Raw genomic sequence first — 24,580 nt, 5'->3', positions numbered from 1 at the left:
GGTGCTCTTACGAAGAAAGGCTTAAGTTTTGCAAATTACAGTGTCTGGAGACTAGGCACCAGCGAGGTGATCTGATAGAGGTGTATAAAGCCTTGAATGGTTTAAGCATGCTCAATGCTGATGGGATTCTTCCTCTAGCTCAGAAAAATCACCTGAGAGGGCATAAATTCAAATTGAGGAAAGACAGATGTAGGATAGACGTGCGGAAATTTGCCTTTAGCCAGCGGGTGGTTGGTTGGTGGAACAGACTGCCATCCCTTGTGGTGGAGGTTGATAGCCTAAATAAGTTTAAGGCTCAGCTGGACAGGTATTTTGAACGAACAGAGGGGTGAAGTGGAAGTGGGTTTTTTTTTTTTTTTTTTTTTTTTGGCTGATGCTGCATAAGCTTGCTTTCTTGCATCAAATGCCTCTACTAATGCTAATGCTAATGCTAGCTTTCAGGATGGTGCAGAATACAGCAGAGCAGCAACGGCTGCATATATCAGCATCTATAGCTATATTGGCTGAGTTCACAGAGGTCTCCTACCTGAACAGTCATATTGGCTGAGTTCTGGTAGAGGACCAATATGGGGAAGGGAGAATTTATCAGAGAAAGGAGAAGTTAAAACATGGGCGGGGGAATAACTCATGATGTAAAAAACAAAACTGGAGCATTCAGGGTGGAGGGTAGTAATGGATGGGACGGGCAGCAACCTGTAAAGGGGCAACTCATCAGTGTGAAGAGTATTACTTTAATTGTACTGGTTGTCCCCACTGTTGTGCCCTTTTGTTGAATATGGCACTGGCAAATATTTGAAATGCATACAGAAAGCACAGGAGGGGAGTTACTCTCTTGGTTAAGTATCACAGAATATAAGGCCATGCACCCAGCTGATGCAGGCAGTCAGTACAATGTTGAGTCAATTTGATGTGACATAAGCACTGGGAAAACAAAAAATTAGAGTAGGAGTGCATTTTAGGCCTAATGACGGTGATGAATATAACAGCTATACAGACAAATAGAGTAAATCAGGATGTCTTATAAGGGAGGATTTTAACTTTCCTGATACTGACTATAACTTGCGAGTTGGCAGAAATCTGGATTTACTGGATGACAGTTTTTTTTACAAAAGAAAACATATTGGAGAGGCAACTAGAGAAAGCAAGTCTTGATCTGTATACCAGGAGTGACTTCATGCATTAACAGTATCGGATATAGGAATCACTATGTAGCAGTGATCATAGTATAATGATGTGGGATTTACTGAAAATAATAACAATTGTCAGGATAAAAATGTAAAGAATTTTGTTTAGTAAAGATGGCTATGATGGTCTTAGTTGTAAATTCTTTTCAGTGGGACTAAATGAAGATGATATCAACCTACAAATTGTAATTGGGAAGCAAGATATTGTTCAAGGTCCAGACTGAAATGGATGTCAGATAAACTGATGAGATTAGCAACAGAGAAGAAAAATACACGGGACAATTATAAATTATTAGGAGTGGGGGAAACAGACTTACAGTAAGTACAAACTGGTCTGCAATCAATTAATCCAGATCTAAATCCCATCAAACACATATGGGACACTCTGGGGAGACGTCTAGTGGAACGCCCACACCCACCAGAAAATGTTCAGCAGCTGAAGATGGCACTGACAGAGGAATGGACGATGTTACTGCAAGAACTTAACAACATTGTTCTAAGTATGGACAGGCAGTGCAAAGCCTGCATCGACATTAGGGGTGGCCATATCTCCTACTGAGGACTGCCTCTTCCCTTTGTTCCATCTTTGGCAGTGATGCATCTGTATCATGGCAACCAGTGCTATTAAATAAAATAAAATTTATCTGTACCGTTGAATAAAATCTCGCTGTACCATTTTGTTTCTGTTGTTTCCTTCATCATTTCTGCCTCACAAGGTTCCTTTTGGGTGCTTTTCCCATATCCAGGCCACTCCTATGAGAAGCTACAGGTGAAAACCTGACTGGTCCTTAAGTTTTGCACACCAGTGTATAAGGCAATGATTAGGCTGCATCTTGAGTACTGTATACATGTCTCATAGCCTCATTTTAAGAAGGATGTGTTCTTGAAATACGTGCAGAGAAGAGCCACCAGAGTAGTCAAGGACACAAAAGAGTACTCTTAATCTAAAAGACTTAGGTTATGAAAATTGCAGTGCTTGGAAACTATGCACCTGAGAGGGGACATCATTTGAAACATTTAAGGATTTAAATGGATTGAGTAAACTAAATGCTGAGAGCATTCTTACTCTTTCTCAGACAACACACAAGGGATATACACTTAAATTAAAAAAAGATGACTGCAGGATAGATGTACAAAAAATTTGGTTTCAGCCAGAGAGTGATTGTTAAAACAAACTTCTAACTGATTTTTTGAACGTGGATAGTTTAATAAATTTAAAGAAGCATCAGACAAATGTTTGAGATGGACATAAAATATGCTGATGCTGAATCCGTTTTTGTGCAGCCATTCACTTTGTAATATTTATGCAAGATACTACATCAACTTTATTTATTTCAATAAACATTATTATTATGGATAGAGTGATTAAAAGTGAATATGCAACAGATTTTCTCATTTCCTTGTATTTTCTTCAGCGTTTTGCACTTTTTATTACCATAATTTGGCTACAGCAAGACTGCAGTAATGAGTATTTTTTCAGATTTTCTCAGTTCTTATTATAGTGGACGTTGATGACTCTGTATACAAATATTTAACACACACACACACACACACACACACACACACACACACACACACACACACACACACACACACACACACACACACACACACACACACACACAACTTAGATAATATGGCACTTACATTTCCAGGGACTACTACATCATTACAAAAATAACAGCCAAGCTCAGAACCAGGGATACTATCTCCAGAGGGCACCGAATGCTTCACTGAGTCATTTTTCAGTCCATGTCTCATTACAAGAAAGGTATCAAATCCCAGGGCTGCATTGATAACAAGCTAAAATCCAAAATGGTTGTGAAAAAGTGAGGAAGGGGGGGGGGGAGAGAAAAAAAATTAAGTTTTCAATATATCTATACCTTGAGATAATGAAGAGATGAATTCCTAGAAACTATTCTGTTAGAAATATTTCTATATTTTATGGGATTAAAATTATCATCTTTTTTTTTTTCCCTACATAAAATTATCAAACTTTTCCATACCTTACTAATTCTATTATATAATTAAAAGTATAGCTGATAATATCATTTAAAGCTGGAACCCCCCAACAAATTACTTAACTATCCTTTGACGCTTCCTCTTAGAGTTTAATTCAATCTTGTTTTCCTTCAAATCTTCCTTTATTATTCTTTCTTTAATGCAACTATTATACAATTATTTTCTGTCAGTTTCATTTTTTAAGGGAGATGCTTTACTATATTTTAAAGAAAAAGAAATCAATAGATAAGCTATTAGAAAAGAGGCCCTTGTGCGTTGGGTTGCATTATATCATCAAAGTTTCTTGCGATGACCGACTAACTGTTAAAATAAAAATATAATATATACATAAGATAAAACAGAAATAAATAAAAGCGTTAAAATACAATAAGATAAGAGTTAAAATATATATAATAAAAGCAATAAAATATATAGTAGCTTTCGAAGCAAAGTGCCTCTTCATCAGCTAGTCTGTGACTGGTGTACTTCAGTATATATTAATGGTTACAATAGCACAAGTCAGCTGGGCATGATCATGTATCACGAGTCTGGTGTCGGTAAGGCAGAATTATGTACATGTGATGATCGCCAGCACCCATCACACTGCAATACAATTCTATAATAGGGTGTAAATGTACTCCCCTCATCCGATTCATAGTACTATTATTGGTGGCTATGTGTAGTGCTTCAAGCCATGAGCGCTGGCAATAATCACGTGAATAGTCGATGATTTCAATATCCTGTTGAGGATCAAGATTGTGCTGCTCAACCCAATAATGTTCGGCGAGTGCAGAGCGTTCAAAATTAGCCGTTCGCAGAGCCACCTCATGTTCAGAAACCAGATCTTTCAATCTTCTATCAGACTCACCTACGTAACACCCCCCACAAACCGGACACGTAATACGGTATACGGAACCACTCCGTAGGAAAGGAGGAACAGGTGTTTTCATCTTAGAAATAATGGATTGTAATTTCCTCCCCAGAAGTTGTACGCATTGTATATGATGGAGACACAAAATCCTAACACGACGTTCTGATACGCCCGGATAATAGGGGATGTAGGCGGTAGAGATAAATTGATTGACGCGAGGCGAGTTAGATTTCGTAACAAATTCATGAGTCTAAGGCTCACATCTATCTAGAACATGAGGTGGATAGCCGCAATTTGAAAGCTCCGCCCTAATTTTTGAAATCTCCGAACTAGAGTGCATCCAAGCGCAGGAGAATAATGTACGCGCAGTGCTACGTAAATGATCAGGGGCGTGTGCAGAGCCATAATCGGTAAATTGGCCTGTGCACAGTGGCTTCCTAAAAACGGAAGTTACTAAAAGCAAATCCACGCATTGGACTAACACATCCAAAAAAGGAAGGGTATTATCAACCTCTAGTTCAATTGTAAACTGAATGACGGGCGACAGGGAATTGAGATATTGCAGCAGCCCAGATTCTGATCCCCGGGGTACAACTGCAAAAATATCATCAACATAACGACACCAGATAGGACTAACAGGGACACCCATAGCTATGGGTGCCCCTGTTAGTCCTATCATGGCCAATATCGCCATGGAAGAACTTGAGAGTCAGATTTTCTTGAACTTACCAATTCCTATCACTCTCTGGCGTCGTTATGTTGACGATATTTTTGCAATTGTACCCCAGGGATCAGATTCTGGGCTGCTGCAATATGAAATCTGAAACTATATATCTTGCTCCCCACAGCATAATGGCCACCTGAAGAGAATACTGGGTTTTGTGATATTGTCTTTACTCTGTGAAAACAATAATAACTCTTTCAAAAACAACTAGGGTAAGACAGTAGATGTTTGTTAAACAGTGGGAGAGGAAAATCAAGTAACCTGAAATTTTAAACAAATACAGCATTGGCACTTATCTAGTACCATGCTACTCTTTGAGCAAAAAGCCAAATAATGCAAACCAAATGCAAAGATGATGGTGGATCACCATCTGACATCCTCTGTTCCTATGATTCAATAACTCACACTTTAACTAGTTTACTGTACCATCTACAATGAAAAGTAATGGCTATATGCCACTATTATTATTATTAATGATTTATCAGTTTTCAGTACAAAGGCAGTATAAGTCCACCAAACATATGTTTTTTTTAATGTAAGTGTTAAATTTATTAAACTAGTTAAATTACGTACATGCAATGCAACATAAAGTATTTTTCAGCAAATGTTATTTCTTACATTAGTCATCATGTCCTTCAGCTCTTATATTTCACATAAAGTATCTTTTTTTTTCTTCTTGGTCCTGAAGTGGGTTCAAAATATTGCCATAATTGTGTAGGATTGCTGAGTTAAGTGAAATTTTTTTGTAATTATTACTTAGAACCAGTTATTGTAATGTGTCAGTTCATAATTTATTTCATACATCTTAACATGATGTTTTTATTATTATATTCATGTATATAATAACTGATTTATATACATGCATATAAGCTTAGAACCAGTTTAATTTTAACTTGAAATTAGAGTAAATTCCCATGTGTCTTTCACACAGGTGAAAGATATACATGAAAAAAAAAATCTTTTCTTTCAAACATTTCAAAACTTGAAGATAAATATTTGATTGACAGTTTGTTTTTGGGGAACAAATTCTGAGCATACTTTTTTTTTCCCTTTAAAGAAAGTGGTGTTTTGATTTTCTTATCCTTGCTTTTTTCAGTCATAGAGAATACCACCATTTCCACTTTGCCATTTTCATTTTTGGATCATACTGAAATATCCATGTTTTTCTCTCATACGACATTGTTATCCAGAAGGTTTGGTTCTGCTTGAATTTTGTACAGAATGTCAATATAACCTATTCTTGCCTTAGTCATTAGTTGCAAATCAAATTTTTTGAAACCATCTTTGCACAGACCATTTCAAGACTAATCGTTCAAATTTGATGAAAACTTTATATATCCTCAATTTTTCTACTATCATTCTGAACAGTTATTCTTTGATCAAGACAAACAAATTCTTGCATTTTGTATTGGTAGAGGCAAAATGATGCAGGGAAACAAAATTAAAAAAAAAATAAAAAAATACCCACTTCATTTGCCTATCGCTTCTAATAATTTGCTTGATCCTTCTTTAAATAAATTCAAACTACTCAGTTCCACTTCAAAGTCTTAACCTAACAAACAAAATAAAAAAGAAATTATTTGGGTTATCCATAAAGACTGATGCTAATTACTTATACTCTTTGATAAAATTAAGATCTTTGATAAAATTAAGATCATTAATAAAATTAAAATCATGATAAAATTAAGTATTATTCAGCAATGCATTACAGCACTTTGACTGCAGCCTTGATCTCACTTGCAAACTTTTTATACCTTTACAGCAGAGTTTACCTTTTCATTGTATAACAATGGATTGCATATTTTTTGTGTGTAAATGTATGGGTTCAATCTCACAGCATGCATGTTAGTGACCTCACAAACCCTTTAAATGCTGCTAACCCCATAAACATTTTGTGAAAATTTGTACTTTTCTCATAGTTTTCCTCCATCGATCGGCAATGATCTATGCAGAAATTTCAGGTTTACAATTTGTTTGATAAATTTTCTGATTTTTTACACTTCTGATGCAATTTAATTTAATATTGTGAGAGAGACAGTAAATGCACAAAAATACATGAGCATTGACAAAGCACTGCCCTACCATGGTCATCCCTGGAATTTTCTTGCCACACCTCATGATATATATGCATGCATGCACACATATGTGCATATACCTTTGCAAAGCAAATAAGGAACTATTTGTTTATTTAAAAATTTACCAAACCAAGAAAGTTTTTCAAATAAATATAAATAAACTCAGACCTTCTTTTTCACAGCAGCAATAACAGTCGGCAGCCAGCGACTTTCTCTTGTATCCATTAGCATAAATATCACATCGTGGTTAGTAATTAATTCTTCTAACTTTGCAATATCATCATGAACTTGTTTCTCAGCTGAAAAATATTTTTAGAGAAGTTAGTATGTTACAGCTTGAGAAAAATTTTAACATTGCGTGCAAAAATTAGTCTCTTAACTTAGTAACATTAATTTCATAGGGCCTCTAGAAAGGATCCCATCAAGCGGGAAAACATAAGGTGAAGATAATAAAACTGTAATTCAGTACCATAGAACTACAGGAAGATATTTCAATATAGTAGGCAAAATCAGATAAAATTTGTATGCTTTATTGCATTCGATTTCAGTTATGCAGATCTTTCTGCACCACATCCCATTAAAGACTAAAAAAAATCATTAAAGATCAAAAAATCTATTTATTGCTAATAGAGTCTAAAAATCATACATTTCATGGATGTTTTTCTCCCCCTTCTTTGGTGACTGTAATCATGCTGTTACAGCATCATCACAAAAAACACCAAAAAACCAAAGTGACAAACTTTCCCTGTTTTGTGATGGCATAACAGCAGGATTACAATTATTGAAGAAAAGTGGGGGGAAAAAAAAAATATATATATATATATGGGTTTTAGACTGTATTACTATAAATAGATTCTAAACTTTATGTAGATAAAGTGATTTCATTTTCAGTATTCTAGAAAATGATATTTACATATTTATTGATATTTACAGTATATGCAAGGATATTTCCATTTTTACCTCCTAGGGCATGATGAGGAATTCAAGAAGAATCTGTAATTATATAAGTATTATACATTTTTAATGGTAAACTAAGGGGCTTTGCTCCCCAACACCTGCGAACACTTTTCTACGTAAAATGTAGAGGTATGACGGAGTATGTCAAATCTTTTCTACATAAAAGACACCCGTCGAAATGCACTGATGTTCTTCCTCCCTCTTTTTACTCCCATCCTTCAGTGATCTCCCTCACTCATGCTTTTTTTTTTTTCTTTTGTTCTCCATCAACTCAGGAAACTATTGTTTTCCAAAAGCTCAGGCAACCCTTGATGGAGAACAGCCAGAGTACTGGTGACAGCAGGCAACAGGGAGTCCCACTAGGGGCCCTGTGGTCAAGAAGCCAGCACTAAACTACACATGCAACACACACAACACTTTTCTGGCTTTTACAGAGGTTCTTGTATTCATAACAAGGGTACTGATGGTGCAGAAGTGGGAAACCACAGGTGGCGCCTTACCCAAACACCATGCCACTATGACTGATATCTAATCAGGAAATGATTGATTGTTTCGGGATTTATTAAGTGCATCGGCAACTATGGCTATAGTGCGCCATCAGGAAATGACCTATGTAATTATTTTCCTGTGCATTTGTAGCAACGCAAATGCCCCGCCCACTTGTATCATTTGACCCGCATCCCTCTTCTCCCATTGGCTACCCCACAACACAACATTCTCCAAGGTGGAATAAATATCTACCTGCTTTTACATAGGTCACTTAGGAAAAGGTCTTTTGTTTCAGGTTCCATAATGCATGAGGAATATTGTTCCATCCGAAAGAACAAGACTAAAATATTTAAAAACTGTACAAATATTTAAAAATTATACAAATATTTAAAATATTTATAAAATACTAAACTAGTTACAAATATACAAACTATATCGGGTCCCTTCATCAGCTGACATTACAATGGAACATCAAATGATGCTGTGCATGGTCACATATTGTAGCAATGCAAACGTCCCCGCCCACTTGTATCATTTGACCCGCATCCCTCTTTTCTCCCATTGGCTACCCCACAATGCAACATTCTCAGGAGTGAAGCACGTGCATGAGGTTGGTGAACATTATGGAGGCAGTCTTTCAATGGAAGACAGCAATGTAATTATTTACATGTGCATTTGTAGTGATGTAATTGCCACACCCTCTTCTCCCATTGGCTTGAATAAATATCACTAGGAGGAAACCTTTTTAATGTATAGAGAGAGATAACTACATTAAAACCTTTTGTTACCATGCAGAAAGTACTTCCTTCCAAAGCTACAAGGTATATAATAAAACTGACATTTTGTTAGTAAACAATTTTTTTATAAAAAAAAAATGCAGAGCAAACTTGCATACATATGTTTTACATATCGACTAGTAACATATATGTCCCTTCCAATGTTATACACTCTTGGACATGAGTGAAATCCCTGAACTTTGTTGAGTGTTTTTTCATCTATCCCAGCAACATCTTCATAGATAAGTGTCTTTGAGATTTTCAGTAATTTGTGGTTTCACACACACACACACGCACACGCATGCACGCACCCCTTGCATTATCCATATAGGAGGAAATCAGGTACTGTAAGATTTGGTGTGTGTGGGGGGGGGGGAAATGAGGCATTCATAGCACATCTCCAAAGCAAGTAATGAGCCAGACAGGAAAGATTTTGTTGAAAGATCCACTGCTGCTCAAAATTTCACAGTATTGTTTTGCATTTACTGAAACCGCTTGGACATCTTCATTTTAAAAAAAAAGAAAAAAACCAATAATCTTAAAACTAAAAATAGCAGATCATACCATCAACATCAGTAAACAAAGTGTCAATTCATGACTTAACAAGAATTATTCAGAGACAACAGCAATAATTCTGTTCGTTGATATCATCATTAAAATGAATTCTTAAATGGTTTCTTTTCAAGTACTGTTTTACAAAAATATGGAATTAAGGCATTTTAGGTATCCTAAAATGCTTTAACTTATATTTCTGCATACAGAAATTAGCCAATTCATCTTTTCATAATTTGCACTCCAATGCTCCATAATGAACTGTTTTCTCTGGCCTGTTACACAACCTCAATAAAAGCAGAGATTCCAAACACACATGGACAGAATAAAAACAGTAATGAAATTGGTCAGTTGTTTTTGATGCACCCTATATAAACCTATGTGACAAGAGTGCCCTTCCTAGCTCAAATTAAAAGTAATACTGCTGCTATCTAATACTCCAATATATCATTTGGCAAGTTCAAGATCTCTGCCATCGCTGAAACAACCAAGCCAGAGACCATAAACAGCCATTAAGAGCACTGAAAATAAGAGGAATGGAGGCTTTCACACCACATTCAGTTAGGAATAAATGACAAACAAAAATGCACAGCAACAAACTAAGAAAATTAATATTGTATATACTACTCTACAATTTTGAACAGTGATACTCTCACAGGAGTTTCTCCAGCAATTTAATTGCAACAAATGTATTTAGATATAATGAACAGTAGAGGGATCAATGCAGTCTAGCAACAGCAATTCCATAATAGCAACAGCATTTCATGGAACATGAAAACTGAAGTTCAATGTTTTAATTTTATTTTGTGATCTATTTCTCAAATTATATTAATTCTTTTTATTATTGGAAATATTTCTTGAATTATGATTTAAAAAAAAAAAAAAGCGGATTTCAAGTAAAAACCCTGTATCACATGAGCAAAAATAAATACTTTTCCTTCCATTGATTTTGGAATAATCAAGAAAGTTAAAGTTTGTCAGGTTATCAAATACTCAAAATGGACTTGTTTTATTTCTGCTTGCAAAATGATAAGTCAAAATATGCTGATGTTCTATTGTAATAGAAGTAGTTTTCGCGACACTTATTATTCTGATAAAGAGCAGCCTTTATTATTCTTTAGAAATTGCTTTAATGAATTCAACAGTAAGTTAGAATGAATATTACTTCTCAGTACAGGTGAAATAAAAATGAAATCATGAATATCAGTCATAATATGAAGAAAGCAATACATACAGATTGAAACAAATCATTTCCCTCCAGTTAAATAACAACTCAAGTAAAATGTTTATTCTGAATAAGTAATAATACTTTTCAGATGAAGTCATTTTAGACATATAATGCAGAAAATATACATTCTCGTAAGTTTACAAATATTTTGAATATAATTTTTACACACATATATTTATGAAAAAATATCTTTTTTACTTACTATTTTCTGAAACAGGATGCCCAGGCATTGGAATGGTAAAATTTACTCCTTGTGCATTCTGTTAAGAAAATTTTGATTTTCTCTAGATAACTTTAAAATTACTTGACACTAAATATAGAGAAACAAGAAATCAAACACAAGCAAAAGAAAAAAATTGCAAAATTAAAAATCCAAATGTAAGTATAAATCAAAACATTATATAATAACAGCAGTAAATTTTATGACAGGCAGAAACCATACAAAAAATGCAGAAAAAAAAAATAGATGCAATTAAACGAGAATGTTTTCTCTGTTGGAATATCTTCACCTTCTGAACTTTCTTCTGCAGCATCTAGATTTCATGTACCTTCTGCTCTCTTTAAAAAAATCAGTAGTTTGGGTTTGTTTGCTTGATAGATCTTTGTAAATTTCTTCATATGGAGCTAAACATTTTTGAAACTTTCTTTTGAACTTTGTGCTCCTTTTAGTCGAAGGATCTGCATTCAAAAAATAAAATTCTAATTGCTCAGCTAAGTTTATGCTTTCCTGTATGCTTTTTAGTGTAAATCTTGGGACTTCAGAATTTTCATCTGCACTATCATCCTCTGAATTGATTTGATTAACCTATGATGCCATTTCCATCAAATCCGATTCGCCAGCCTTATTTTCTACCAGTAATTCTTGAACATCTTCAGTAGTCATATCATCAAAATCTTTCCCTCCTACTGACTTAAGCAAGTTCTACTATCACAGTGATTCTGTTTTCTGCCAGTTCGACCATATTTTCTGAATGACTTGGCTGACTCTAGCCATGCATTTTTCCAACACGCATTTAATGTTGACTTTTTTACTTCTTTGAGCAATAAGGCTATGATTCCAACACAGTCCACAATTGAAAAATGCTTCCATGCCACCATCACTTCAATAGATTCGGAATAAATTTTTTCCAAAATCCACTGTAACGATTTTCTGATGTAATGAGTTTTAAAGGTAGATAGAATGCCTCGATCTAATGGCAGAATTAAAGAAGTTGTATTGGATGGTAGGAACATTACTTCAGCGTTTGGGTGACTTAAATATTTTGGATGGCTTGGCATGTTATCCAATAGTAACACAACTTTGAAATCTACATTTTTCTGCTTTAAATAGCTGGCAACAAAACAATTTAGAAATCATTCTTTAAATAAATCAGCAGTCCCCAAGCTTTTTTATTTGCTTTCCAATATACTGGTAACTCATTTTTATCTACACCTTTCATTGCACAAGGATTAGAGGATTGATAAACTAGCATAGGTTTCATGTAATCTCCTGATGCGTTCTGCACATAAGTAACATTACACGATCTTTTGATGCCTTAAAACCTAGTGCAGTTTTCCCCTTTTTTGAAATAAACGTTCTGTGGAGCATTTTGCCCCCCAAAGACCTGTCTCATCAGCATTGAAAAGTTGATATGGTGTGTATCCGCACTTTTCAATAATTTTTTGAAATTCCTCTGCATACTTATTGGCAGCTTCATTATCAGCCGATGCACTTTGCTCTTGAATTGTTACGTTATGTAATGAGAAGCGGTTTTTAATGAAATTTGGGATGGCTTGACAGATTTTTATAAAAGAGCCAAATATAAAAATTTATGAAATTTCATCTACCAGGATGCCAAGTTATTATGTAGATGGGTGGACATGGTCTGTCAGTATCTGTCCACATGTAACAACTCAACTGCCAGTGATGGATTTCAAGAAATTTTATAATTTGCTCTTTTAAAATAATTTGTTGAGCCTTTCTAAATTTTATTAAAATTGGGCAAATTGGAAATGGTTATTATTTCTTTGTCCATCCATGTGCATATAATAACTAGACTCTCAGTGGATGGATTTTCATAAAATTTTATATTTCTCTCAGTTAAAAAGACTTCTGGAACCTTCCTAAACTTCATTAAAAGCAGACCGATAGAAATTTGGCAATTATTATTTTTTCATACATGTCACATAAGACTATCTATCTCTCTCTCTCTCTCTCTTTTTTTTTTTTTTTTTGTTATAAATAACGAGAATTATTATTTGCTAATGGACCTGAAATGTAATGCACCGCATATATTAACTAACTTGTTAATGGATATATTTTAATTAAAAAATAAAAAAATAAAAATACTGCATTGTGAAAGTCGAAACTGTTTTATATTTTCCTCTAATAACATGAATATATTTCAATATATGTATATATGTTTTATTATTATATCAAAAATTGTCCAAATACATCCAAATTTATGAGCATCTTGTCATTAAATAAACTCTTAAGTGAAGATTTATTCTATTCTACAGGCAGTGGCAATGTAAGTGTAAATGTAACTAGAATAGAAGGGAGGAGCAGCACTACAGCAACTCCATTCTATCTAGTAGTCTGCCAGCATTTGTCATATTGCAGAATTACTGAATTTAAGTTGTGGTGTATACCACAATCTCTTATTATGTTCTATTTTATCTTTCTCATATAAAATTGTGATGGTTTCATATATATTTCTAAACCTGCAATGGTGCCATGTAACATTCAAAGCATTAACAAACTAGGCCAGATAAATTTAAATTTAAAAATAAATTTAAGCACAATGGTTTAATTTCTTGAATCTACAAATATTTTAAAGGAAAAGGTTTTGCGACCCTGTTCACTTTTAATAAGCATAGGTAGATGAACTTACAGCATTAAGTTTTAGCAGAAACATAAAAATTGCAATATAATATAGATTATTTATAATAGAACAGTCTCAGGAAATTTTGGCAAATGCTTCAACTTTCAATTTCTTAACTAGGCAATCTCTTCCAATTTCATACTTTTAGAAACAATTTTAATTTCAACTTCAGTTTTAACTTTTTCTTCAGCTACTTGCAAAAGAGTTTTATAAAAAAAAAAAAAAAAAAAAAAAAAAAAACACACCTTACATTTGCATCAACATCCAGAAATTGAAAATGTATCCTACTGCACATGTGCAGTATCTGTACATAATAATATAATGCTTCCAACCATGATCTTCTGGCACTGAATTTTCACAGAATTCTAGCGTTTGACAGTGAAAAACATCAAACTCTTACTTGGTCCTGCAAAGATACTGCTTAGTGTAACGTCATCTTGCAATCTTGTGTCATCTTGCACTTTAAGATGACACTAACTCACTCTTTTAAAACCCAGTCCATGTGATTTTTTTCTTCTGTCTCATCCATTGCCTGGGTTTTAAAAACTATGAATTCTTGACAATAAGCTTGTGTGTTTGTCCGACTTAGAATTTTTGTCTGATAACAAATGTATATCAAGCCCACTTTTCCCATTGAATTTGTTCATGGGTGGGTAACATAAGCCAATATATCACCACTGTATCAACACTGAAGGAATCCACATTGGCAATCATTGATCAGATGGAAGGTCTTAAGATAGGTTCTAAGGTTTCATGATATTTTTGAAAGTAATGGATTTCTCCATTACTTTGGAAAGAGTTGAGGTAAGTGCAATGAGACAATAATTGGATGGGAGGGATTTGTCACCCTTTTTTGGAAATTGGTTAAATATGGGCAAATTTTCAAAAAGGAAAAACATTAGTGAAATAATAAAGTGTACAAAGGCAACGCAAGGGTAAACTCAAGAGCACAGGTTTTGAGAACAAGTGGTGAAATACCACTGGACTTGGAGCTTTCTTGGCATCAAGATTGTTCAAAGTTCTTCTACCATCCTTTTGATGGAAGATCACAGGAAGCATTGGGTGGAGTGTACTAGAAATGATATGAGGTGGTTTACCAAGACTGTCAACACAACAGTTAGTTAGCTAATAAGTCGGCTTTATCTTTAGCTGGGGTGGCAACAGAACCACCAGGTTTTAAGAGAAGTGGGATAATAGATGGACAAAAGATGTGGTCAACAGCTTTGGCAAAAGACCAGAATACTATGCTACCGTTTGGACAAGAAGCAGGCTTTCCAATCTTAACCTGTTCAAAATCCAATTTGGACTGATAAATAACTCCCTTACAATCATTGGAAGCTTTGGCGTAGGTAGTAAATAAACCTAGGATGCAGCAAACCAACTGGTGATATACATTATCTTGAACAACCTTATCACATTTATTGGAAAACCAAGGTTTAGATGAAGGACAAGATTTTAACGTGGAGTGTGGAATAAAGGATTTCATCCCTACAATAATTTCACTGACACGATCTGAGCAAACAATGACATCAGAAGATTTAAAATAGTAATCCAACCAAGGAAAAGAAGAATAGAAATCTTATGGTTCATCCCATTTTATATTTGTGCAACACCAAACGACATGAGGTTAAGAATGCCCACAAGCGAAAGGCTCCATTGGAGAAGAGACCATTGCCAAGTTGTGATCTAAGGTGTCTAGAGGACCACTCACCTCGACCACATACTGGGAAGGGTTGTTTGTAAGAAAAAGATCAAGAGTGTTGGCTGTGTGGAATTCTGGTAAGTAAATGATTTGGGAGAGGTTATTAGTAATTACAAAAGGCTAGGAATCTTGACCAGTTGGATCTGTGTGACTAGAAAACTGAAGCCAGCTGGAGTTGTAAACATTAAAATCGCCAAGGGAAATTACATCTCTATTAGGAAAATAAGACTGGAGAAAGTAAAGTTTCAAAGAAAGGAAGTCAAAAAAGTTCCAAGTGATTAATGGAATTGGGGGATCAATAGAGGCAACAGTTAACTCGACAGAATAGGGTAGAGAGATTTTAAGCTAGAGAAGATCAAAACGAGGGGATTAAAAATTAAATACGTCTCTGACACAGAATATCAGAGTGGACATATGCACAAGAACCATCTTTGAAGCGGCAGTACAGTAAATAATTAGGAAAACCGAGATGAGCAGTGGTTGAGACAACTAATAATTGGGATTCTGCCAGAGAAAGTAAATGGGGCTTGGTAGACTCTAAGCGGAAATGGACTTCACCGAGATTGGACCTGAGGCCACGTATATTTGTGAAATGAACAAGGAAGAGTTTGGGAGGTTTAGAGCTTTTCACAGATAAGCTGTTTTATTAGACTGACTATTCGCAATGTATTCAATAGTAAAAAGGTGGGAGGGCCATGTTGTTTGACGTAATGAAATTTTTGGAAGTGGTATACACAGCAAGAATATACCCAGCACCTTGACATAATGTGGCCTCAACAATGCCCCTACATATGCACTATTGGATTTCCTCCAGTCACTATTTGGCAGAGTAGAGGCAGTGAGATTATGCACTAGCTGATCCAGATGCTTCCTAAAGAGTTATCAATAAATTCGATCCGGTGGACTATCTAGCAGCCAGCCTGCAAACCCCATTCTAGAGCTGTGCCCTCAAAATGGATCTTGCTATGATTCCCATCATAACCTAAAGGATGATACTGCATAATGGAAGAGACAGAGCGTTGCTCTGGAGACTATACATGGTTTCACCACTTCAAGCCTTTGACAAGCAAAGTGGTGGTATTGCCTGGTAGCATTGCCCTCCACTATATCAAGTACATCAGGTATTTCAGGACTTGTACATGGAGGTTATACCCAGGGTTACTAACAATCCTCCATTGTGAAGGTGCAAGCAGAGGATCTGGTTGTTGCAGAACAATCAGACTTTGCTAAAATTTAGTCAACTTGACTGAAGTGTCACCCGAATATCAGTTATATCAGAGTTTTAGACTCCCAGGTAGCAAGCTTGGCTTGTCATACCTGAGAGAATGTCTGTGACAAGCCTCAAGGACCACTGAAATTGGCCAGCCAATCACCAGATTTAAAGCCTATAAGAAATATATCTGTTAGACTCAACATTTATTTTCACCCTCCATCAGTTTCTCACTTCAAAAGGTTGTTGCCCATAGAATGCTATTGGCTGGATATTTTCTAGTTGTACGATCATTTTTATTTACATTCTGGACACTGTTGTGTGTGAACACCCAAGAAGGGTGGCAGTTGTTCATGTATCATGGACATTGCCACCCTACTGGAGCATTACAGTCAGCAACAGACACTGACAGCAAGCACTATCATATTGCACTCAAACTCACTGTTAGCTCGTTCTCTCAATGAATCACATATACACTATCCCTCAGATCTGACTACCTGCTTCACATAGCCTGGTACAGACATATGGCATTGTCTCTGATTGAGTGGTCAATTCTTTGGATAATGAATGTGTGTGTGTGTGTGTGTGTGTGTGTGTGTGTGTGTGTGTGTGTGTGTGTGTGTGTGTGTGTGTGTGTGTGTGTGTGTGTGTGTGTGTGCACGTGCATATGATATTAAAAATTAATAAAACTGATTTTATAAAACTAAATTCTTCCTAATCATATTTGAAGTAACAAAACAAAGTGTATATAAAATACAAGGTGTTCCAAAAGTCACTGTGTATTTTGGTGAAACAGTGTAATTTTCAAATAAATTTCATTACAAGTATATTTATTCTTTTTTACATAAAACATAAGTATTTGTAATGTGTTAGAGATGTTATTATAATTTTTATTAATTTTTTTAGTGTTTTCTTTTCAGACCCATAATTCATGATGAATTTTCAAGAGCGAATTTTTGTTTAACATCCCGCATCAAAGGAATTAAGTTTCGTGAGATTAGGGAAAGATTTAAGGAGATTTCGTAGTCCTGGTCCTACAGACAAGGTGATTCGTGCACTGGTGAATAAGTTTAAAAGAACTGGGTCTGTGCATGACAAGGAGAGATGTGGATGCCCAAGGGCAGCACATGAAAGCATTGAATAAATTCAAGAAATGTTCAAAGAGGGGCCAAATTTATCAGTTAGGGAGGGATCTCAAAGACTGAACATACCCAAGACACCAGTTCACAGAATTTTACATTTGACACTGATGTAAAAGCCCTACCACATCCATGTGTTGCAGAACCTGCATGAAGAAGATTTTCCACATCGAGCAGCAGTGTGTGCAGAACTTATTGATCAAATCCAAAATAACGGCTTAATGGACCATATTTTGTTCAGTGATAAGGCAACTTTTCACATGTGGTAAAATTCAATCGCCACAATTGTCGTATCTGGGCTTCCCAAAAACCATCTAAGTTCACAGAATGGCAAAGAGACTCTCCTAAAGTAAATATGTGGCTTGGGATGACAAAGTCAAAAATATATAGACCTTACTTTTTTTGCAGAAGCAACAGTCACAGGAACTGTGTACATTGATATGATTCAGCAGTTTCTTGAACCCCAACTTCTTGATGATGGTGTTATTTCAAGTGTAGTGTTTCAGCAGGTGGGGCACCATGTCATTATGTTCGAACTGTCCAGAAATACCCCAACAGGCACTTTTCAAATAGGTGGATCAGATGTGGAGGACCTAGACCTTGGGGATGCATTCTCTGGATTTAACTCTCTTGAATTTTTTTGCTTGGGATTTCATAAAATCAAAGGTTTATTGCAAGAAGATTCAAGATTTACCTGATCTTAGACAATGCATTCAGGAGGCAGTAGAGGAAATTATGCCTGAAATGTTTGCAAATGTGTTCACAACATTGCTGAGCGATTTGAAATTTGCAGGGATACTGATGGGGGTACATGTGGAATGCAATAATTAAATTCTTGACCTTTGTATGTAATAATTTTTTTTCCTGTTTCAAACTTCGATATTGTATAAAAATAAACTCGTAATCATGCTATTGTCATTCGTCTCAAATTCACCAAAATATGCAGTGGCTTTTGGGACACCCTGTATAACAAAACTCATATTTGCAAGATATTTATTTTTAATTCATAACAACTATTAAAATTGTACAAACTAAAATAATAAGCAGTGCACTAGTAACCATTAATTAATTACTTGGCTATTGTCAGCTATTGTTTGTTGTTGTTTGTTATTTGGTTTTGAGGAGCATTAGCAACTAAGGCCATATTGCTCCGGGAATATGTGGTGGTCATTCCCTGACCTTTCCGCATCCTTCGTATTTGGTGGTCATGGGCTTGGTTTTTTTTTTTTTTTTTTTTTTTAGGAGCATTAGCCACTAAGGCCATATTGCTCCGGGATATGCGGTGGTCATTCCCTGACCTTTCCGCACCCTCCGTATTTGGTGGTGACGGGCTCGAACCCCGGTCTAATCAAGAAGCGTGTGTTACGCACTGCTGCTGCTTCTTCCCACCTGGCTACGGAGGCGCCTTGTCAGCTATTGTGAGCCAACAGCCAATTAATTACTTGGCTATTGTGAGCCAAAAGTTTATTGATTGGTTCAACAACAAAGGGTAGGCTTAACTTTGGCACAGGTCAACACTGTACTCTTCAAAGTAGTCCCCTTCACAATTAATGCAGAAAATTTAGCATTTCTACCACTACTGGAACTCTTTTTTTTAATTTATTGAACTCATTGTTTTTTTAAATACATTCAGCAACACCTACAATCCTATGTAGATCTTATAGACTTTGCCAAATCTCCATTCTTTGAGCTGGTTTTACCTTGGGAAACAAGAAATCAAGAGGGGGCCAAGTCAGAGGAGTATGGAGAGTAGGAAACGACAGCTAAGTTTGTTTTTGGTCAAAACTTCTGCACAGACTGCGTGCACTGGCACATTATCGAGTTGCAATAATCAGCCACAACTGCACCACTTTTCTGACATTTTCTCCTATCTTCCCTCAAATGCCTGAGGACTCCCCAGTAATACTGTTTATTGACAGTTTTCTCCAAAGGAACAAATTCTTAATGAACAATTTCCTCACTACCAAAAAACAAGTTCTTCATGCTAGACAATCTTTTTTTTTGTAGATGCGGAGAAAATGGGATCTTCTACTAAGATGATTTGCTTTTTAACCTAGCTTTTATCTTCTATTATCTTTGAAAAAAAGCTTGTGTCTTTTAAGATGTGACCAGCAGGTTCTGGTGCACAGAGAAGTATCTTTCCACTCATAGTTCAGTAGAGAAGACACAAACTTCACATACAGCAATCTGCTGCATATTCAAATCTATTAAAATGGATCGGCATGTTTTCATATGATGGGCCTAACATTTCAGTCATATCATTTATTAATGGTATATCATTGGTCAAGTTGGGTTAAGTCTTTGTGGAAGACCTGACTCAACATTTTATCACTTTTGAATCTGAAAAAAAAAAAAAAAAAAAATCTGTATCCATTTTACAATATCATCACTGAAAGCTGTTTTCAGAATTTCATGGGTCTCTGAAGCAAAACTCGATACAACCTCTTTACTCCTTCACATCAGCCATTTAAGTAATCTCATAATGCACTTACACAGTAGTTACAACAACCATGTAGCACACTATGATGGAAAAACTCAACAGTCTAACTCATAATGAACCAATACAGCAAAAATAGTTTTGTATCCAGTGGCAAAAAGTTGTACTGTGTGTTATTCGTGCTTTCATGCTCATAATCATTAGTCTGGTAACTTCTGTCTCACCATGTACATGTGTGATAAAATAATTCATCATATATAGGGTGTCTCAAAAATATTGGTACAATTAGGGAAGGTAGGTAACATCTAAAGGAATGTGAATCGCATAGGAACCCATAACTGGAAACATCACCGTAAGTCGGTAGACGGCACGGTAGTCGCCGCACGAAGAGCATGCATCGATATACGAACTGTGAGCTGGCAGACATGCACCTAGTGTATGGATTAGCAGAGGGCAATGGACGAGCCACTCAACGAATTTATGGAGAACGCTTCCCAGACAGACATGTACCGGACCACCGTATGTTTGCGCGTGTGCATCAAAATTTGTGCGATTATGGGTCATTTAGAGGTAACAGGAGTAGTGCGGGCAGACCACATTTGATGCAAACTCCCACCATGGAAGAAAGTGTGTTGAATGCTGTCCAGAATAATCCTACTACCAGCACATGTGCCGTTGCCTCAGGTGTGTCTCGTTGCAGTGTACAGCGTGTCTGGCATGACGATTCCTTACACCCCTTTCATCTCCAAAGGTTCAGTTACTGCTCCCACAAGATCATCCTACACGTGTGGCTTCTGCGCAGTGGTTTCTACAAGAAAGTGGTCAAGACTTGAATTTTCCAGCCTATGTTTTGTTGACGGATGAGGCTTATTTCACCTGGGAAGGCTTATTCAATCAGCACAATGCTCATGTGTAGGCTCACGACAACCCACACGGCGTGCGCCCCCATGTGGCACAACATCGCTTCGCAATAAATGTGTGGGCAGGTATGGTCGGTGACTGCTTAGTCGGCCCATACCTGTTACCATCCCGCAAGAACTCCACTAAATATCGGATCTTTCTTGAACAAGTTCTACCAGGGTTACTTGACAATGTTCCAGCAAATGTGAGACACAACATTTGGTTTTGACATGAGGGGACGCCTGCCCATTATGGACGGTGTGTTCGTGACCATGTGAACAGGCATTTTGGGCATCGATAGATTGGCCGTGGTGGACCCGCTGCCTAGCCCCCACGCTCACCTGATTTATTGGGCCTTGATTTCTTTCTGTGGGGGTCCCCTCAAATCTATCTTGTATGAATCGCCTGTGGAGACGGAAATAGATCTCGTGGCGAGAATCATCTGCGCTGCTGCTACTGTCAAAGGAACTCCAGGTGTGTTCTACTGTGTCCGCCAATCCATGCTGCATCAGTATCTGTTGTAACATCATGTCAAATAAATGCTTGCCACTAATTATTGTCTTGTGTCATTTCATTACCGGAAACGTCATTTCTCGTGACGTTTCCGGTTATGGGTTCCTATGCGATTCACATTCCTTTAGATGTTACCTACCTCCCCTAAATGTTTGTACCAATATTTTTGAGACGCTCTGTACATACATTAATATGAACTTACTACACCAGGGAAGATCACTTTTAATGCTTCTGCAGCTGTCTGTGCTTTAGCTTTGCCCTCATGAATGCAGTCTTCAAATGTAAACAATGACTGGCGAACAGGGTTAGAATAGGATATCTGACCATTATCAACAAGTGTTATGTTTCTGATGCCCCAGCCCTGGAAGATAAAGTTTTTTTTGCTTTTGGATAATTACGGTGACAAAAGTGAACTAAAAATACAAAGAACTATATAAAGAATAAAACATTAATTATATTAATAAAGGAAAAAATATAAACTTTAAAAAATTATTATTTACATTTATGAAACAAAGATTTACATATACATGAACATATTATATATATACACTGGTGTTCAAAGAAAGTGCATCACCCCTTAAAATTGTAATTGTCATTCGAATAACGCAAGTATATGGCAATATTTCTTACAGACTGCATCAGATAAGATTGACACACTTAGGTGATGATATAATATTGCATTCGCTGTTACTTTCAGCTATATAAGCATGCTCTGCAAAAGTTGCAGTCATTCCTTGCTTGTGTCAGGATGGCAAATTACGTGCAGTTGATGCCACGAAGAAAGAGTGCTATTGTTGCTTTACGTGAGGAAGGATGTTCTTCCTGTCATATTGCTTATAGTGTCTTGTAATCAGTCAACAGTGAGTAGATTTCTTTCCAAATTCAAGAATACTGGTTCTGCTGATAGGAAAAAAGGAACCAGATGCAAATGAGTCTCTATGCCAAAATAGAACTGCATTTTGAAGTGCTTATGGCCTTAAAACTGTAAGCTTCTTTGTCTGAGCTGAAAAGAGAATGGGAAGAACACACACAGGAGGGGTAGCAAGTGTAGTAACAGTCAGAAGATGCCTTTTCAAAAATGGACTTGCAGCTCGTTGTGCAAAGAAGCCCCTCCTCACACAAAAAACAAAAAGGCCCGATTAATTTGGTGCAAGGAACATGTCAAATGGACCCACAAGCAGTGGAAGTCAGTTATTTTCTCAGATGAGAAGAAATTCAACCTGCATGGCTCTGATGGGAGATAAATGATTCGCCATACATGTGGTGAAGAATACCATCCAGACTGTATGGTGTCTACGGTGAAATTCCCTACCAGCCAAATGACAAGGGGGTGCATTTCGTATTGCGGAGTAGGTTGTTTGTTATTTGGTTTTTAGGAGCATTAGCAACTAAGGCCATATTGCTTCGGGGATATGTGGTGGTCATTCCCTAACCTTTCCACATCCTCCGTATTTGGTGGTCATGGGCTTGAAATCCCAGTCTAATCAAGAAGCGTGTACTATGCACTGCTGCTCCTGCCCACCTGGCTATGGAAGTGCCCTCGCGGAGTAGGTCACCTGCACTTTATAAAAGGTTCCGTAAATGCCAACAAATACCTGGCTATATTGGAAGGCAAATTGCTGCCAACCATTAGAGACCACTTCAACATGCCAAGTAACTGCATCTTTCAGGATGACTCTGCTCCTTGTCATCGGGCGAAAAGCGTAAGTAGGCACTTCTGTAGTTACTCTAGCTGCATTTCTGCATTAGTGGTTTGACAGTAATGTGTTTACATTTGTTACAGGTGAAAAAATAGTTGGAAGAAATGTCCATTACAACTGTTAGCTGGCCAGAAACAGCCTGGACCTGAATCTTATAGAGAACTGTTGGCATCATGTGGAATCTGCAGTTGCCAGAAAGAAACCAAAGGTCCTTCGTGAACTTCAGGAAGCCATAATTCGTGTTTGGAACCACGAACTATCAGTTGATTATCTTCAGAAATTGATCTTGTCAACGCCTCGACGGTGTGCTGCTGTCCAGAGGCAGTTCAACTAAATATTAGTTTGCACCTGGTGAACTTTTCATTTTGTTTTCCATTTAAAATGATAAACTGAAGCAAATTGAGGGCTTCAGTTTATCATTTTAAGGAATAGCAAGCATCACATAAAAGTGGAAAAATTTAGTAAAATAGTTTAAAAGGGGGGGGGAGAAAATTACAAAAAAAGAATGTGATGCAAGCTAAACATAAATATTGATACATAATACATTGTATTATGTAATTTATGTATTGATACATAATTGTATTAAGTAGCAATATTTATGTTTAGCTTGGATCAGATTCTTTTTTTTTTTTTTTGTACTTTTCTTCTCCCCTCTTTAGACTATTTTACTAAATTTTTCCACCTTTATCTGATGCTTGCTATTTCTTTATATATTTAACTTACTTTTGCTTTACAGTTCACTCCCTTTTAATTGGCTTACCAATTCAGCCTATAATTTGATTTAATTCATCATATCATTTAAGGTATTTTCATTCTTTCTATCTATCTTCCATCTTCAATACTTCCCTTTTCTTCTATCCTTCTCCTTTTAGTTTTGGCACTTTATGTAATTTACACCTCCATCTACATGCTTTACAAGTTTTATTACTAGTACCACATATTAATGCATCCCATATATAGCGTCCCACTAAAAATTAACCATTTTATATTTTTTTGTGATCAGCACAAGGATGCACAACTTAAGTTTAAATCCATATGGAACATTTAGTGTGCAATATTTAATGTTTTTTTTTTTATACAATTTTAAGACATTTAATTTATATTTTACTTTTTTTTTTTTTTTCAGAGTGAAACATGGTAGGTTGCCTGAGTTTGGATGAAAAGGATTTTTTTTGTTAAGAGTGAAGTTTACAAACTTCACTCTCAACAAAAAATATTATTAAACATATTTACAAGTTTGCTGAAAAAGGAACTTTGA

The 24,580-nt window shown here is 36.2% G+C and overlaps 1 protein-coding gene across 1 annotated transcript in view; it reads right to left on the bottom strand.

Annotated features, from left to right (window-relative positions):
* Atg7 (Autophagy-related 7) overlaps positions 1-24,580 on the bottom strand; it is a 196,796-nt gene that overhangs the window by 42,984 nt on the left and 129,232 nt on the right. Inside the window, exons 12-15 of the mRNA XM_090381559.1 lie at positions 21,825-21,983; positions 11,060-11,117; positions 7,024-7,154; positions 2,832-2,987 (exon numbers count right to left, since the gene is read on the bottom strand). Coding sequence (XP_090237685.1) covers positions 2,832-2,987; positions 7,024-7,154; positions 11,060-11,117; positions 21,825-21,983 — 504 coding nt within the window. The remainder of the gene's footprint in view (positions 1-2,831; positions 2,988-7,023; positions 7,155-11,059; positions 11,118-21,824; positions 21,984-24,580) is intronic.

This window comes from Mastigoproctus giganteus, chromosome 9 (assembly GCF_048544385.1).
Source record: "Mastigoproctus giganteus isolate SK-2022 chromosome 9, ASM4854438v1, whole genome shotgun sequence".
Lineage (NCBI taxonomy): Eukaryota > Metazoa > Arthropoda > Arachnida > Uropygi > Thelyphonidae > Mastigoproctus > Mastigoproctus giganteus.
This window is presented reverse-complemented; position numbering and strand designations above follow the sequence as displayed.